Source organism: Ailuropoda melanoleuca, chromosome 5 (genome assembly GCF_002007445.2).
Source record: "Ailuropoda melanoleuca isolate Jingjing chromosome 5, ASM200744v2, whole genome shotgun sequence".
In the NCBI taxonomy this organism is placed as follows: Eukaryota; Metazoa; Chordata; class Mammalia; order Carnivora; family Ursidae; genus Ailuropoda; species Ailuropoda melanoleuca.
In genome coordinates, this window is record NC_048222.1 from 71,061,328 (window position 1) to 71,078,848 (window position 17,521).

Consider the following 17,521-nt stretch of genomic DNA (forward strand, 5'->3'; position numbering starts at 1 on the left):
ATATATGCTCATGAATAGGCAAGGGAGCATGAAAAATAAGGACAATGAGGGAAGGACTTGCTTTATCGGATATAGTGACATAGTATGACTCTGATGTTTCTTTTTTCTTCTTTAAAGATTTTTAAAACTTATTTGTCAGAGAAAGAGACAGAGAGAAAAAGAGAGAGAGAGCACAAGCAGGGGGAGCAGCAGGCAGAGAGAGAAGCAGGCTCCTCGCTGAGCAAGGAGCCCAATGTGGGACCAAATCTCAGGACCCTGGGATCATGACCTGAGCCGAAGGCAGACAGTTAACTAACTGAGCCACCGAGGCATCCTATTACCCTGATATTTCTACAGAAAGAGACAAATATATCAGTGAAATCAGGATAAAGAATCCAGAAACAGATCCCAAAACATCTGATAATTTAGCATAATGCAAAAAATAGTAGTTAAATTGAAAGAGGAAAGAACGGGTCATTTAACATACAATGCCATTACTATTTTATTCACCTGAAAGAAATTAAAAGAGAACTCACATTTTAAAATATATAATAAACCACAGTCCTAAATAGAAAACAAAACAAAGTATTGAAAGAAAATCTGAGGGTGTACATGTATGATCCAGGAGCAAAGGAGATCTTAAAAGCAGTAGGTAGAAAAAGTAATAGCTGTATTTAATCATTTAACAATTAAAAACTTGGGTATAACAGAAGAAACCAGAAACAAAATTAATAGAGAGTTGATTTAAAAAAGATAAAACAAATGAGAAATGCTTAATATCTGTAATATAAAAAGAGCTCTTACAAATTAGTAAAAAAAAAAAAAGAAAAAAAAGCACAGTAGGAAATATGAAAAGGCATGAATAGACAGTTTATAGAAGTGCAGATCCAAACTGCAAGAATCTTCAAATTTATTGGTTGTCAGGGAAAAGGGAAATGAAAACCAGAATAGCAGTGAGCTATCACTTTATACCCACTATTCTGGCAACAATTAAAGAAAGTGTTAAGATTTATTCTTATAGAAATATGTGTTGTTCCAGGTTTTTTGGAAAGCTGTTGGGCAACACTACTAACATTAAAAATATGTGCACTTTGATCCAGTGATCTCACTTCTGCGAATCTGTGACACAGGAAGGAAAGCATTAATACACAAGGATATATGTGTATGGATAATTATTTGTAGCATTATCTGCAGGAGCCAAAAAACCAGAAACAAGTTAAATGCATATTAATAGGGAAATTAGTAAGTAAATTATGGTCCATCCATGCTGTGAATATTGGGGAGCCGTTTAAAAGAATAGAGCACCTCTCCAGACAGTTCTATGTGCCTTTCTGCCTGTTTCCATTCTGTGTCATATTTCAATGTAGAAACTAGAAAGTATGTCTCTCTATCTCCTGATGTATTTCTCCTTAAATTCTTAGGTGACTTTGTTTACATTTTCCCTACTTTATTATACACTAAAGACCAAACTAAATTTGAGGCACATGATTAAATGATCACAAAGCTCTAGGCATGGAAAAAATTTTGGTGCTGGCTCTCTGATTTTTGTACTATGGAAACCCTATATAACTGTGTACAATGGCTAAGTGATCTTTAGTTTTTGACATTTGTGTAACCTGAAAGCCAGGCTTCCCTTTCAACTTAAAAATCATGTTTTTCTCCCTCTTATGCTCTTCAGGTAACTTCAGGACTGGCCTAGCTCACGAAGTGGATGGATGGAGGAAATCACTCTGTGGTGTCTGAATTTTTGTTGCTGGGACTCACCAGTTCTTGGAAGATTCAGATTCTTCTTTTTTTATTTTTTACCATATTTTATATAGCAAGTATGCTAGGAAACCTTCTCATTGTGCTCACGATCATCTCAGACCATCGTTTACATTCCCCCATGTACTTTTTGCTGGCAAATCTTTCCATCATTGACACAGGTGTTTCCAGCATTGCAAGCCCAAAGATGATTTATGATCTTTTCAGAAAATATAAAGTCATCTCCTTGACAGGGTGCATTACTCAGATGTTCTTTATTCACACTGTTGGGGGTACAGAGATGGTGCTGCTTATAGTCATGGCCTATGACCGATACATTGCTATCTGTAAGCCCCTCCACTACCTGACCATTATGAGCCTCAAAATGTGCATTTCTCTTTTGGCTGTTGCTTGGACCATTGGACTCATCCATTCTGTGGCCCAACTGGCTTTTGTTGTAAACTTGCCCTTTTGTGGTCCCAACAAAATGGATAGCTTTTATTGTGATTTTCCTCGGTTCATCAAACTTGCATGTGTAGACACATACAGACTGGAATTTCTGGTCACGGCCAACAGTGGTTTCATCTCCATGGGTACCTTTTTCATCTTGATTGTGTCTTACGTCTTCATCCTGGTCACGGTTCGCAAACACTCTTCAGGTGGTTCATCCAAGGCCCTCTCCACTCTCTCTGCTCACATCACTGTGGTGGTTTTTTTCTTTGGTCCTTGCATTATTGTCTATGTGTGGCCATTCCCTACCCTACCCATAGATAAATTTTTAGCTATTTTTGATGCCCTTATCACTCCTTTTATGAATCCTATTATTTATACGTTCAGAAATAAGGAGATGAAAGTGGCAATGAGGAAACTATTTGGTAAGGTTCTAAGTTTCAGGAAGAGTTTTTTCATGACCAATCAAAGACGTTCAGATTCATCTTGACTATTCTTGGAAATTAATCTCTTTAATTAAACTTTCACAAATCTTTTCATTTTAGTTAGTAATTTTAAAATCCACTGTGAAAATTCTCCTCAAGGACTCTATTCTGATCCTGTCAGTTTTTCATAGGGACCCTTACCCTGTGGATCCTGGAAGTATGGAGGAAGAGAAAATTCAGCCTTTAAATGTAGCGTCTTTCTTGTTTATTATAGAAGAATATGAAATCTCACATACTGGGCACATTTTCCATTAAAACAAAATGTTGGATACTCTTCTCTTTGGTAGTGATTCTCAAAGACATATCTCTTCTAATCTATATGTGTACTGATATTCATGACCTCTGAGTTTCTCGTGTTTATATACTTGGAGGAATACACAAAATGAAGATAATTGCTTAGGTAGCTTTCAGAATTTGAGGCTTCTAACATCTAGATTTGACTATCCACACTCAGATTTAGATAATACTAATTTTTATTAAAAAAAATTTTTTTTAAGTAGGCTCCATGCCCAGCATTGGGCTTGAACTCCCAGCCCTGAGATCAAGCTGAGATCAAAAGACACTTAACTGATTGAGCCACCTAAGTGTGCCAATACTGAGGTTTTTAGATTTAGTTGGTTGGAAGGTGAAATTTGGGATAAATCATAGCGTGACAACTCAGGAAACTTTATTTATTATTTATTTATTTATTTTAAAGATTTTATTTATTTATTTGACAGAGATAGAGACAGCCAGCGAGAGAGGGAACACAAACAGGGGGAGTGGGAGAGGAAGAAGCAGGCTCACAGTGGAGGAGAATGACGTGGGGCTCGATCCCAGAATGCTGGGGTCACTGGGGTCACGCCCTAAGCCAAAGGCAGACGCTTAACCGCTGTGCCACCCAGGCGCCCCAGGAAACTTTAATATTATTATTTATTTCAACGTTTTGAGAAGAGAAGATGTAAATTCCTATACCACACAGTGTATATCATAATTATATTTTATCCCAATTGTTTCGTAAACAATTTTTATATGATAAAGAAGACTATGTGAATATGAAAAGATTATAAATGGATTGAATATTTTGGATCTAAGGATAGGTGGCACTGGTTTATAAATAAATAAATAAATTCAAAAGATTTCTATATTCTACAAATCAGGTTTATAACTAAATAAATAGCAAATACAAAGCGTAGACATTAAAAAAGAAAGTTTATTACAAAGCTGTCTACAAATGAAGAGATGTATAATGAACTGTCTACAATGAAGAAATGTATTAAACTTTCCATGTGATAAAATATATTACATATGATTATTTAAAAAATAAATATACTGTTCAGAAGTGGTATAAGTAACTATCCAAAGACTATCTCACTATTATTTTCTGTGTTACCAAATAAGTAGGAGCCTGTGTTGAGTGAAGGCATTATTATTCATGTGTGGGTTAGGCGACTTGTTATGAAGGAGCAGTGGGGAGGCGTAGAGAGAAAGAGAGAGAGTGAAAGGGAGAAAGAAGCAGACTCCCTACTGAGAAGGAATGCAGGGCTCTTCCTACTGCATACTTTAATCCCCTTCACCTATTTCATCCATTCCACCTCCTTCGCCTATCTGGTAACCATCTGTTTGTTCTCTATAGTTAAGAGTCTGTTTCTTGGTTTGTCTGTTTCTCTTTCAAACATTTTGTCTATTTCATCTAAGTTGTTGAGTTTACTGGCATAAAGCTGTCCATAATATTCCCTATTTTTCTAAAACCTGCAGGATCTGCAGTGATGTATCCCTTTTCATTCTTGATATTGGTAGTTTTCTTTCTTTCTTTTTTTTTTTTTCCTGAACAGTTTGGTGAGAAGTTTATCAGTTCTGTTGAACTTTTCAAACACAAGCTTTTGATTTTATTGATTTTCTCCTCGCTTTTCTCTTTTCTATTTAATTAGTAGTACGCTTCTCTTTATTATTTCTATTTACCACTTATTCTGGGTTTATTTTTTTTTTAAGATTTTATTTATTTGTTTGATAGAGATAGAGAGCACAAGCAGGAGGAGGGGCAGAGGGAGAGGGAGAAGCAGACTCCCCACTGAGCGGGGAGCCCAATGTGGGGCTCCATCCCAGGACCCAGAGATCATGACCTGAGCTGAAGGTGGATACTTAACCCACTGAGCCACCCAGGCCCCCTGGTCATGGTTTTCTTATCTCACTAGTGATTGTTAGGACTGTTATGTCTTTTATCTGCTGTTTATTCTACTTAGTGAATTTTTCATTTTTCAGATATTTTTTGTTTTTTTATTTACTCAGAATCAGTATACAGAATTCTGTTGCATTTCTATGCACTACTAACTAAATAGTAAAAAGAGAAATAAAGAAAGAAATCCCATTTATAATTGCATCAGAAAATAAAATGCCTAGGAATAAATTTAGCCAAAGAGGTGAAAGACCTGTATTCTGGAAACTATAAGACATTGATGAAAGAAATCAAACATGACACAAACAAATGGAAAGATACTGTATGCTCATGGATTGGAAGAATTAATGTTGTTGAAATGGCCATACTACCTAAAACAATCTACAGATTCAATGAAATCACTATCAAAAATATCAAAGGTACTTTGCACAGAAATAGAACAAAAAAAATCCTAAAATTTGTATGAAATCACAAAATACCCAAATAGCCAAAACAATCTTGAGAAAAAGGAACAAAGCTGGAGGTATCACAATCCCAGATTGCAAGATATACTACAAAGCTGTAGTGATCAAAACAGTATGGTCCCGGCACAAAAATAGACAAATCAAAGATCAGAATTAAGAGCCCAGAAATAAACCCACATATATATGGTCAAATAATCTCTGACAAAGGAGGCAAGAATTTGCGATGGGGAAAAGACAGTCTTTTTAATAAATGGTGCTGGAAAAACTGGACAACTGCATGCAAATTTGTGCAGCCACTGTGAAAAACAGTATGGAGGTTCCTCATGACATCATTTTTGTTGCAACATTTACATTTCTTTATCTCTGAACTACCTCCTTATCGTTTTTCTATTGAATTCTTGGTATTTGCCACTATTTCATACAACTTTCATATGTTAGATAGATATAAACTTTGTCATTTAAGAAACAAATATTTTCCCATTGTTTATCGTGGTTTTGGCAATACAAAGGTTCCTATTTTTATATTGTAAATTTAGCTATCTTTTCTTTTTGCATTTGGATTTTGAATTATAATTAGAAATGTTTTCTCAGGTTATAGAGAAATTCACTCATGTTCCTTCTAATACATATGTGTCTTCATTTAAAAATATTTAGACCTCCATCACTTGGAAGTTATCTTATTATATGCTGTCAGAAATGTGATGAACACAACCATTTCTAATGTAGTTCTTTAGTTTCCTCAAGTCATTCATTAAAATGTCCATATATTTTCCACTGATTTGAAAGGTCATCTTTAGTGAATACTACATTTCTAATTGCAGTTGGGAATGTTTCTGTATTTTCTATTTGGTCCCATTAATTTATCTGTCTATTCTTTTAGTTTTTATTTACAGAGGTTTTTAATATATTTTAATGCCTGTTAGAGAGTCTTTCCTCCTCCTCCTCCCCATGATTTTCCCTTTCGAGATAACCTAACAATTCTTGTTTTATTCGGTCTTTCAGATGAAACTTATAATCAATTTATCTAGCTTGTGAAAAAGGCTTGATGATATCTGTATTGAGATCACATTACATTTAGGGACTTACCTAGGGAGAATTGACATTCTTGTGTTTTTCTTTTAATTCTTTTCTTTTACATATGTTTTTCAGTCAAAGTATTTCCCACTTTAAAATTATACTCATAAATCTCACATACATTTCTGGTCTCCTCCCACCCCCAACTATTTATTAACGGTTTAGAGGAAATGTGAAACTCAAATACTAGTGCTTCTAGAGCTGGTTAGAAGGAAAGATTTAATAAAAGAAACCCTTTGGAGTAAGTATTCTTTCTTCTTATTTTTTAAATAAACATTCTTGAACATGAAATTTATATCCAAAAATTAGATAAGATTATTCAGACATCCACTTCCTCTTCCTAGATGTAAGAAAATTTATCTTTTTCTTTTGTATTCACTTGTAAGTACTAATATAAAGTATTATCTCTCATCCCCCCACTTCCTTTTTTTGAGCTCTAATGGTTTCCTACTAAACCTACTATACTTCCCCTTGCTATGTGAAGACATTATATATCCATACAGGTACAACGTCCCTAGTCTTTTCTTGTGGCTTCATAGTATTCCATTATATGGATGTTCCACAATTTATTTAGGTACTCCTTTATTTTTTTTCATTATTATTTTTTAATTTAAATTCAATTAGTTAACATATAGTCTATTATTAATTTCAGAGGTAGAGCTCAGTGATTCATCAGTTGTATATCACACCCAGTGCTCATTATATCATGTGCCCTCCTTAACACCTGTCACCCAGTTACCCATCTCCCCATCCCCTCCTCTAGCTACTCCTTTATTGATGAACATTCTCCCCAATCTTGTGCAATTACAAATATCTAAAAAATATCATTTTGTTTAATAAAACACATATTAAATCTTTAATGTCATCAAATACATGGCCCATTTTTTTAGATTTATTTATTTTAGAGAGAGAAAGAGAGAGGGGGGGAGGAGGGGCAGAGGGAGAGGGAGATAGAGACTCTCCAGCAGACTGTGCTGAGCGTGGAGCCCCACCTGGGACTCAGTCTCAAAACCCTGAGATTATGACCTGAGCTGAAATCAAGAGTTGGTTGCTTAACCGACTGAGCCACCCAGGCACCCCATACATGGCTCATTTTCAAGTTTTCTCAATTTTCATAAAGATATCTCTGTATTTTTTTCCCCTTTTGTTTGTTATGTCATGGAGGATTATTTTTTTCAGGTTTTAGTTAAATTTTTTGGCACTCATTATTATTTGAAAGACTACATATTTTATAATTGAATTTTATGAAATTTCCAGAATAGGCAAATCTATATATATGGAAAACTTATTAATGGTTCTAGGGGTTAGGGCAAAGGGAATAAGGATTGACTGATACTGGTTGTAAGGTTTCTTTTGGGGATAATAAAAAAATTCTACAATTAGATTATGGTGACGGTTGCACAGCTCAATAAATATACTAAAATAATATTGAATTATATACCTTAAATGAGAAGATTTTGTGGTATGCTAATTATATCTCAATAAAACTGAAAGCAAAGAATTAATTGGAAATAATGTTATTCTCAGAAGGAAATCTACGATAATTTGTCACAACACCCTCTTTAAAGGGATAGTTAAAAAAGTTGTTCAAGAGAACAGTAGTGATAAAACAAGGATATTAGAAAATCAGGATAGAAGAAAGAACAATAGAATGAATAAATATAAAGGTCTATTTTTCTCCTTTTGACTTTTGTGTTGAGTTTGTAAAATGAGTTTGGGAGTGTTCCCTCCTCTTCAGTTTTTTTTGGGAGAGTTTAAGGATTGGCATTGATTCTTCAAATGCTTGATAGAATTCACCAGTAAAGCCATCAGGTCCTGGGCTTTTCTTTGTGGGAGGGTTTTGATGACTAATTCAATCTCCTTACTCAAAATTAGTCTGTTCAGATTTTTTTTGTATGTTTCTACATTGTTCAGTCTTGGTAAGTTACACATTTGTAGGGTTATATCCATTTCTTCTAGGTTATCCAATTTGTTGACATATAATTAATTGTTCACAGTAGTATCAAGATCCTTTGAATTTTTGTGGTATCAGTTGTAATGTTTCCTCTTTCATTTATGATTTTTTTTAATCTGAATGGTCTTTCTCTTTCTTTCTTTCTTTCTTTCTTTCTTTCTTTCTTTCTTTCTTTCTTCTTTCTTTCTTTCTTTCTTTTTCTTTCTTTCTTTTTTTTCTTCTTTTTCTTTCTTTCTTTTTCTTCTTTTTCTTTCTTAGCCAAGAGAAAGTTTTGTTAATTTTGTCTGTTCAAAAAAAAAAAAAGCTCTTAATTTCATTGATCTTTTCTACTTTTTTCCTGGTCTTTATTTCATTTTATTTCTGCTCTGATCTTTTCTATTTCCTTCCTTCTGCTTACTTTGGGCTTTGTTTGTTCCTTTTCTAGCTCCTTGAGGTGCAGAGTTAGGTTATGCTTTTGAGATTTTCCCCCCTTAATGTAGTAATGTAAATTTCTGTCTTAGAACTGCTTTTGCTGCATCCCATAAGTTCCGGGATGTTGTGTTTCCATTTTTGTTTGTGTCAAGCTATGTTTTGATTTTCCTTTTGATTTCCTCTTTGATCCACTGGCTGTTCAGGAGTCTGGCTTTATTCTTAAATTCAAAATTTTTTAGATTGTTATTAGAGTATGAAATTTATTGGTATATAATATATCATCACACATATGGTTTCCGTGGGTACTTGAAATGAAGGAATAAGTTAAGGTTTTTTTTAAAGATTTTTATTTATTTGAGATAGAGAGAGAAAGAGAGAGAGATCACAAGCAGAAGGGAGGGGTAGAGGGAGAAGCAGACTTCCCGCCGAGCAGAGAGCCTTATGTGGACCTGATCCCAGGACTGTGGGATCACGACCCAAGCTGAAGGCAGATGCATAACCAACTGAACCACCCAGGTGCCCGGAGTAAGTTAAGTTTTAAGTTTCAGGGTATGATGTTACTTAGATCTACCTTATTATTTATATACATTAAATCTTTTATAACTTTACATATTTTTTGTCCACTTGATTTGTTAAACAAAAGAGACCCAGAGTTATTTGGCCCACAAATATTCATTTATTCCTGTTGTGTGTGTGTGTGTGTGTGTATATATACATATATATATAATAAGTTTACTGACACATATCTTAATGAAAGAAGATGTCAGTTGAAAGAAGTTTTGTACATAGTGTAATTGCAATGAGTTAAGCATACGGCTCTTTCAATATGCTTCTACACATAAGTTTACTGACACATATCTTTTTAAAAAAACTTTTAATTTAAATTCCAGTTAGTTAACATACAGTATAATAATAGTTTCACGTGTACAATTCAGTGATTCAACACTTCCATACAACACCCAATGTTCATCACAACAAGTGCCCTCCTTAATCCTTATCACCTACTTAACCCATCCCCCTGCCCACCCCTCCTTTGGTAACCATCAGTTTATTCTCTGTAGTTAACAGTCTGTTTCTTGGTTTGCCCCCCCTTTCTTTTCCCTATGCTCATTTGCTTTGTTTCTTAAGTTCCATATATAAGTGAAATCAAGTTGTATATTCATTTTGAATTTTACATTATAATGATAATAGGTATAATCCAAAGTGAGTATAAAACAGGAATAAATATCTATGGACAAATAACATAGCTATTTCCTTTGTCTTACATTTGCATTTTCTTATGATAAATAAAGCTTGATGATTTTATTCTAGTGTCTGATGAAATTAATATATTCGATCATTTCTACTCCTCCCTCATTTTCACATCTAATTTATGTTATTTTACCTTTCTTTGTATTTATCTGTGCATTATTAAGTATGCCTAAATATCCATTACTTGATTAATAATTTAAAATAATGTATTTTGACCCCCAATTCCGAAAGATGAGGAAATCATACTAATAACAGTACTTATTTTTCCTTTGCTTTTCCACCTTTTACTTGTACCATTTCTACAATGTCAGGTTAGTAATTTTCACAACCTGCCCTGTATAATTATCCCTATTTTAATTTTAGCTTTAGTTCTATAATGAAAAAAATCAATGTTTCTTCTGGTTTACTGAAAGTTTGACCTCTAATAGTTTTTTCAATAATTTTTTTTTATTTTACCTATTCAAAAATACTTTCCTGTTACCTTTATACTTGGAAAACAGGGTGACTGTTTATGAGATTCTTTTTTACTTGAGGTCTTTGTAAGGATTCTTTTGGTGTTTCCTTCCTTCCTTCCTTCCTTTCTCTCTCTCTCCTTTTTCCCCTTTCCTTCCTTCCTCCCTCCCTCCCTTTCTTCTTTTTTCTTTCTTTCTTTCTTTCTTTCTTTCTTTCTTTCTTTCTCTTTCTTTCTTTCTTTCTTTCTTTCTTTCTTTCTTTCTTCTTTCTTTCTTTTCTTCTCTCTCTTTCTTTTTCCTTCCTTCCTTCCTTCCTTCCTTCCTTCCTTCCTTCCTTCCTTCCTTCCTTCTTCTCTTTAGTGTTTTCTAAAGCTGAATGATGCTATGGCTGGTTTAATTTAATTTAAATTTTTTTTGGCTAGTTGTCCAAATAATTTTTTTCAGTAATATCTTGTGTTGAACATTTTGTGCCAGGATTTTTGTTTATTTCCTTTTTTAAAATTTTTTGGATGGAATGCACTTTCAATCTGAAAAGTCAAGTCTTCTTTTATTTCTGCAAAGTTTTTTTTTAAAGATTTTAATTGTTTATTTATTTACTTACTTATTTACTTATTTATTTATGAGAGAGAGAGGGAGAGGGAAAGGAGGGGCAGAGGGGGAGGAAGAAAGAATCTCAAGCAGACTCCCCCCTGAGCATGATGCCTGCTGAGGGGCTTGATCCTAGAACTCTGAGATCATGACCTACACCAAAACCAAGAGTAGGCCACTTAACTGACTGAGCCACCCAGGCACCCCTCTGTAAAGTTTTTTAAATGATAGCCTTAAAGATGTGTTCCATTTCATTTGTATTTTCTTTGGGACCCCAATTATGTGTATATTGAAACTTTCATATCTGTATCTTCTCTCTATGCCTTTCAATCTCTTAGGACATTTCCATTTCATTGGGTTCTTGTTCCTATCTTTATCTTTCCTTACTGTGTTTTCAGTAGTATCTGCTTTCCCCTGGTCTCTTTATAATTTTACCTATCTGTGATAAGTAATCTTTTCTACTATTTCTTTCTTGAGATATGCCTGTTTATATTTAATGTCTTTCTGTTATTTTGTCATATCTTTTTGAGATTTTAAATTACTGATTACGTATCCTTTAAAAAAATAAAGTCGATCAACCCTGTAAGTTAAAAAACTCATGGTAAAATACTTGGTCCTGATTTTCATCTGCTCTGTGGCAATATTTTTCTGGAGTTTCTTCCCTGCCATTTGTTTTCAAGTTTATTTTCTCTTTTTTAACTGTGTAGATCTTGTGCTGGCTCTTTTTATTTTTGATTTCTTTAATTTTAATGTTATTTTTTCTCTTTTAAAAGTCACCTCGAACTTATTTAGTATTTCATAGCTTAGAAAGCATAAAGTTTGTCTGTGTTAATCTTATACTCTTTCTTATTAAAAATTTTTAATTTGTTTTGTAGGAGTTTCATGTCAGTGAACATATGGAACTGTGTTTAGTTTGGTAGGATTTTTTTTTTTTCTCATCAGGTGATTTTTTTTTTTTCCTTTGTGTAAAGCTTTACCTCTATGAGCCATTGGAGTTAGTTCAGTTATTATAGGGCTGTACATAATGCAAGAAGATTTTCTTTCCTTTCTCCCCTTCATACTGAACAGATATACTATTTCTTAAAATTTGCATTTTGACTTCTATCATAAGTAGTAAAAAATGTCAGGATTGATTTGTACTTATTTTCTGAATTTTCCCTCTCTCAAGTTTTTTTAAGTTATATGCAAAAATAAACGTTATATCTGATACTTTTCCTTTGATACTTATCTCCTCTTTTTGTACTCTCTTTCTCTTTCCCCTTTATCAACAAAAATACTATATTTGCATATGACACAAGAAGTTTTGGAACTGGAGGGAACTGTAGAAAATCATTTTCTAGAGCCTGCTCGTTTTACAGTTGAAGAAATAACACTATAGAGATATGAAGTGAGTTATCTGAAGATATAGAGTGAGTTACCGGCCAAGTTTGAATAGAATTGATCTCTCTTCTGATTCCTAATTCATAACCTGGTCCAAACACAGTATGGTTGTTTCTGACTTAAAAATATTTTCTCTAATGTGAGGTTGTAGAACATGTAGTGGCATCTGCAGCTAAACATTTCCATGTTATGGATATGGTAGTTTTTGATCGTAGAGCAGAAGAACAGATTTACAAATAATTCACACACACACACACAATCCTGGGGATTTCTTTGAAGTTTCCTTTTTTAACTGCCACGGTTCTTTGGCAGAACTGAGGTTAACATAAATATAAGACAGTGTATATTCACATGTTCCTTGGAAAACCTTCTTTGGCCTTACTTATGAAATAAATATTTCAAATTAAGTAAGGAAAGTTGTGTTTTCTTAAAATTTTTTTGGTCACTTTTCCCTCTCTTTGGTGACTCATTAATAGTTTCCTCTGTTGGTCTGCCAGGATTCTGAATGAAAATTCCCTTGAATAAACAAACACATACTGGTGATCCCAAATCTCTGCAGTGTCATTCGGTCAGTATTCTCCTGTGTGCCAATTAGCCATATATCTTAAAATAATAACATTTTTATAGTTATCTGTGCATGAAGTAATGTTAGTTTTAACCAAGGAATGTTAAATATGTTTAACTCTTTGGAAGCAGTCACATGTTAGGTCTTTAAATGAGGGGGGTGGGTGACAAATATAGAAATATCCAAGGGATATTGGTGTACAATGTTTAAGTTCCCAAAGATCAGTATTGAATAGATATTTCTGGTGACACGATTGTTTTGTATAGAGATCAATAATATGTGATCTTCTACAATAGAAGCAGCTTCAGTTGAACTTAATGAGCAAGAACGAATACAAATGAGAAGACAGAAATTACTTTTTTTCTTTCCATTGTTATCTAAGCTTGAGAACCAAAAAAGGAATTTCAAATGGTTAGGGGCTATTTTTTAAGAGGGAATAAAATATGATGTGGTTTAATTCTGGGCTTTAGTTCATTTCTTGATATGGAGACAGAGCACCTTTGTTTTCTCTATTAATTAGACCGTGATGAGATCTGAGTCTCTTCTGTGGGAGGCTAAAAGGAGTACAAATGGATCAAGACAAAATTGGCATGGATGCTCCGAGATGCAGGTATTATATAGATTTGTTGTTTCCTACCACGGTTATTTACACAGCCTGGATAAATTATAGATGTGTTTGAAGTAGTTTAAGAAACCCAAATACTTCTGAACAGTTGAGGACAAAGCTTCATTCTATCTCACTTAGATCTGGCTAGGATGCTGACAGAAGAACATGGGATATCCAGAAAGGGACTAAGGTGTGTCACAGCATCAGAGAGTCATGAGAAAAGAGGTCTTCTCTATATACTGGTTGAGAGGCAGATCAGAGAATCAATATCAGTTCTATCACTTATTGTTCTAATTTGTTGCTGTCCCTCTCTTGGTTTGGATTTCCTTCATTGCAAAAAAAGCTGATAATACCAACTTTTATGGTTTTTGTAAATATCAAACAACATTATGCATTTAAAGAAGTTATTATGGTGTCTTACACATGGTAGTCACTGTTTTTGTTTTGATTTTGTTTTATCATTACATCCATAAATAGTTAATCAAACATTGCTCCAGACAGGGAGATATTTCTTGATTATATATATTATCCTGATTATATTTCTTTTTTTAAAAAAAGATTTATTTATTTGCTTGAGAGAGAGAAAGAAAGAGAGAGAGAGCATGTGAGCAGGGAGAGGGGCAGAGGGAGAGGGAAAATCTCAAGCAGACTCCCTGCCAAACATGGAGCCTGATGTGGTGCTCAATCCATGACCCTGATATCATGACCCAGCTGAAACCAAGAGTTGGGCGCTCAACAGCCTGAGCCACCCAGGCACCCCCCGATTATATTTCTTAATTATATTATGTATTATATAAATTCTTTAAGCCCATATATGAAGCTATCTAAATAAATTATATCCGTGTCTTAAAGTGTGACATAGGTTTTGATTTCTTTTCTTTTCTTTCTTTTTTTTTAGAAGATTTTATTTATTTATTTGAGGGGCGCTTGGGTGGCTCAGTCGTTAAGTGTCTGTCTTTGGCTCAGGTCATGATCCCAGTGTTCTGGGAGTGAGCCCCACATCATGCTCCCTGCTCAGCAGGGAGCTTTCTTCTCCCTCTCCAGCTCCCTCGTGTGTGCTTGTGTTCCCTCTCTCGCTATCTCTCTCTGTCAAATAAATAAATAAATAAATAAAATCTTAAAAAAAAAAAACTTCTCCCCTTTCCAACTACTTATTAAAAATTTTTTTATTTATTTACTTGAGAGACAGAGAGAGAGAGAAAGCATGAGTTGGGGGAAGGGCAGAGGGACGGGGAGAAGCTGACTCCCCACTGAGCAAAGAGCCCAATGGCAGTTGGATCCCAGGACCCTGGGATGATGACCTGAGCAAAGGCAGATGATTGACCGACTGAGCCACCCAGGAGCCCCTAGGACTTGATTTCTTTCTGAAGAAAGCCCTGATCACTCTAACACTCTGGGTATCTTTTTTCCTTCACAAATTCTATGATCATACTACTTACTTGACATTTTTTATATAGCACCTTTTTTATTATTTATATTTTTGTGTATGTACTAAAATGTAAAAGCCTTAACCTTTTAACATTTCAGTTAGTCTGCAGTGTCCTGTAAGAATGTATTGTGCTTAGTAGGCATCTAGCAAATGTTTGTTGATTGATTACAGATGATTATGATAAAGGGCAAAATAAATAATATAGCAAACATATAATAATATGCTAATTGAGTCATGTAAGTAGTGCAAAAGGAATTAGAGAAGAGGGAGATATGAGGAGAGGGATTTCTATGGAATATGGGACTTATAACCAACTGCAGATGAGGGAAAAGAGTGAATATGGTAGCATCCAATGCAGGAAATACCATCATTGTGATGGGCTTCATTACATTCTGAAGTGGCATTGTGTTATAAAATCATAGAAATGTTAGACTTGGAAAAATTACTTAGCATCACTCACCTCAGCCCCTTTATTTTACAGATGATGAGGCTGAGTTTAAGAAGTGAGTCAAGTAGAAGGAATGGGAAAAAGAACTTAAGTTCCCATGGACTTAGGGTAGGATCTGATCACAGCTCTTCTGATTCCAAGTGCTGCGTTTTTTTTTGCCATCCCATGAACCGTGAAAAGTGAACATGGCATGGGCAAAGATCTACAAATACAAATCACAAAATTTGTTTTTCTGTATCATATTAGCTCAACCATGTTTAGATTCTGCAGGGAAAATCTCGCTTCTGGCGTGTCCTTACTTCCTTATATGTTCTCATAGCTCAAGCTCTGTGATCACTTCCACTCCCTGAGCTGTGCTACAATAGCTGGGTAACTTCAGAGTTTCTACATTATCTTTTCTCTTGAGGAGGGAAAGGTGAAGACGATTTGATAAAATGCAAAAGCAGGAAGCTAAACATAAGAAGCATTAATGAGACTGATAGCATTGCATATAGAAGGCAATCAAAGGGGTAAGGAAAACAAAGATCATCATAAATTGCCTGAGTTTTGGGGAACTCCAGGAGCAAGAGTAACAAACTGTGAGGGAGAAATCAATGAGCTCATTTCCATTTCTTCTTTCTTCTCTTATGTTATTCCAGGGCATTCCTGGTCTGCCTCTAACAACCCTTCTGATTCAGCAGATTTTGCTTGATCTTCTCTTATGAGAACCTAGGCAATTTTAAGGAGACTAGGGATTTAGAAGTAGTGATTTGTAGCAATGAGTTACTGCCTATTTTCTGCAACTACAGTTTAAGGGGGTTATATTAGATGTGTTTTGACTTTGTGAAGTAAGGTAATGTTTTTTCTTTATGATATGAATCTCATGCAGTCAGTGACTCCCCACAAAGTTGATTTTCTCTTTACTTCCTTTTGCAGGTAAAATTAGTTCACCTCTGCTTTCAGAGGCAATGGATGGAGCCAACGAATCTGTGGTATCTGAGTTTGTGTTCCTGGGACTCTCCAATTCATGGGAGGTCCAGCTTCTCCTTGTCCTCTTTTCCTCTGTGTTCTACATGGCAAGCCTAATGGGAAACCTCCTCATTGTGTTTTCTGTGAGCACTGACCCTACCTTGCACTCTCCTATGTACTTCCTGCTGGCCAACCTCTCCTTTCTTGATGTGGGAGTTTGCTCTATTGCAGCCCCTAAAATGATTTATGACCTTTTAAGAAAACGCAAAGCCATCTCTTTTGGAGGCTGTATATCTCAGATCTTCTTTATTCATGCTATTGGGGGCACAGAAATGGTGCTGCTCATTGCCATGGCCTTTGACAGATATGTTGCCATTTGTAAACCTCTCCACTACCTGACCATCATGAGCCCACGAATGTGTGTTTTGATTCTGGCTGCAGCCTGGGTCCTTGGCCTCATCCACTCAGTGGCCCAACTGGCGTTTGTTGTAGACTTGCCCTTCTGTGGTCCTAATGTATTGGACAGTTTTTATTGTGACCTTCCCCAACTCATTAAACTCGCTTGCACAGAGACCAATAGACTGGAGTTCATGGTCACAGCCAATAGTGGACTAATTTCTGTGGGTTCCTTCTTTATACTGATTATTTCTTACATCATCATTCTGGCCACAGTTTGGAAACACTCTTCAGGTGGATTATCCAAGGCCCTCTCTACTTTGTCAGCTCATGTCACTGTGGTGGTTTTATTCTTTGGACCATTAATCTTCTTCTACACCTGGCCCTTCCCCTCATCACACTTGGATAAATTTCTTGCTATCTTTGATGCAGTTCTCACCCCTTTTCTGAATCCTGTCATCTACACATTCAGGAACAAGGAGATGAAGGCAGCAATGAAGAAACTCTGTTATCAGCTTGTGAGTTACAGGAAGATGTACTAAATACTCTAAAGATCAAAAAATTTTTTAGCTCTACACTCAGTAACAACAGAAAAAATAAAGTGATTGAAATTTTGGATTTCTATTAATTTTATGTACTAGGTTACATTTAGGCATTTACCATGTTGCTGTGTATCTCTAGTACCCTAACTAATGATAAAGGGAGTTAACATTGGGACTTCAGTGTTTTAGACCCTGCGCTG

At 35.0% G+C, this 17,521-nt stretch overlaps 2 protein-coding genes across 2 annotated transcripts; both read left to right on the forward strand.

The window, feature by feature from the left end:
* Positions 1 to 1,690: 1,690 nt before the first annotated feature.
* On the forward strand, positions 1,691 to 2,662 carry LOC100472977 (olfactory receptor 4F3/4F16/4F29). The gene has a single exon (XM_011217079.3). The coding sequence runs from the start codon at positions 1,691 to 1,693 to the stop codon at positions 2,660 to 2,662; it is 972 nt and encodes a 323-aa protein (XP_011215381.1).
* A 13,720-nt stretch (positions 2,663 to 16,382) lies between these two features.
* On the forward strand, positions 16,383 to 17,321 carry LOC100471975 (olfactory receptor 4F3/4F16/4F29). Its single transcript, XM_002930300.3, has one exon. It carries the CDS (start codon positions 16,383 to 16,385, stop codon positions 17,319 to 17,321), a length of 939 nt encoding a protein of 312 aa, XP_002930346.1.
* The last annotated feature ends 200 nt before the right edge of the window (positions 17,322 to 17,521 follow it).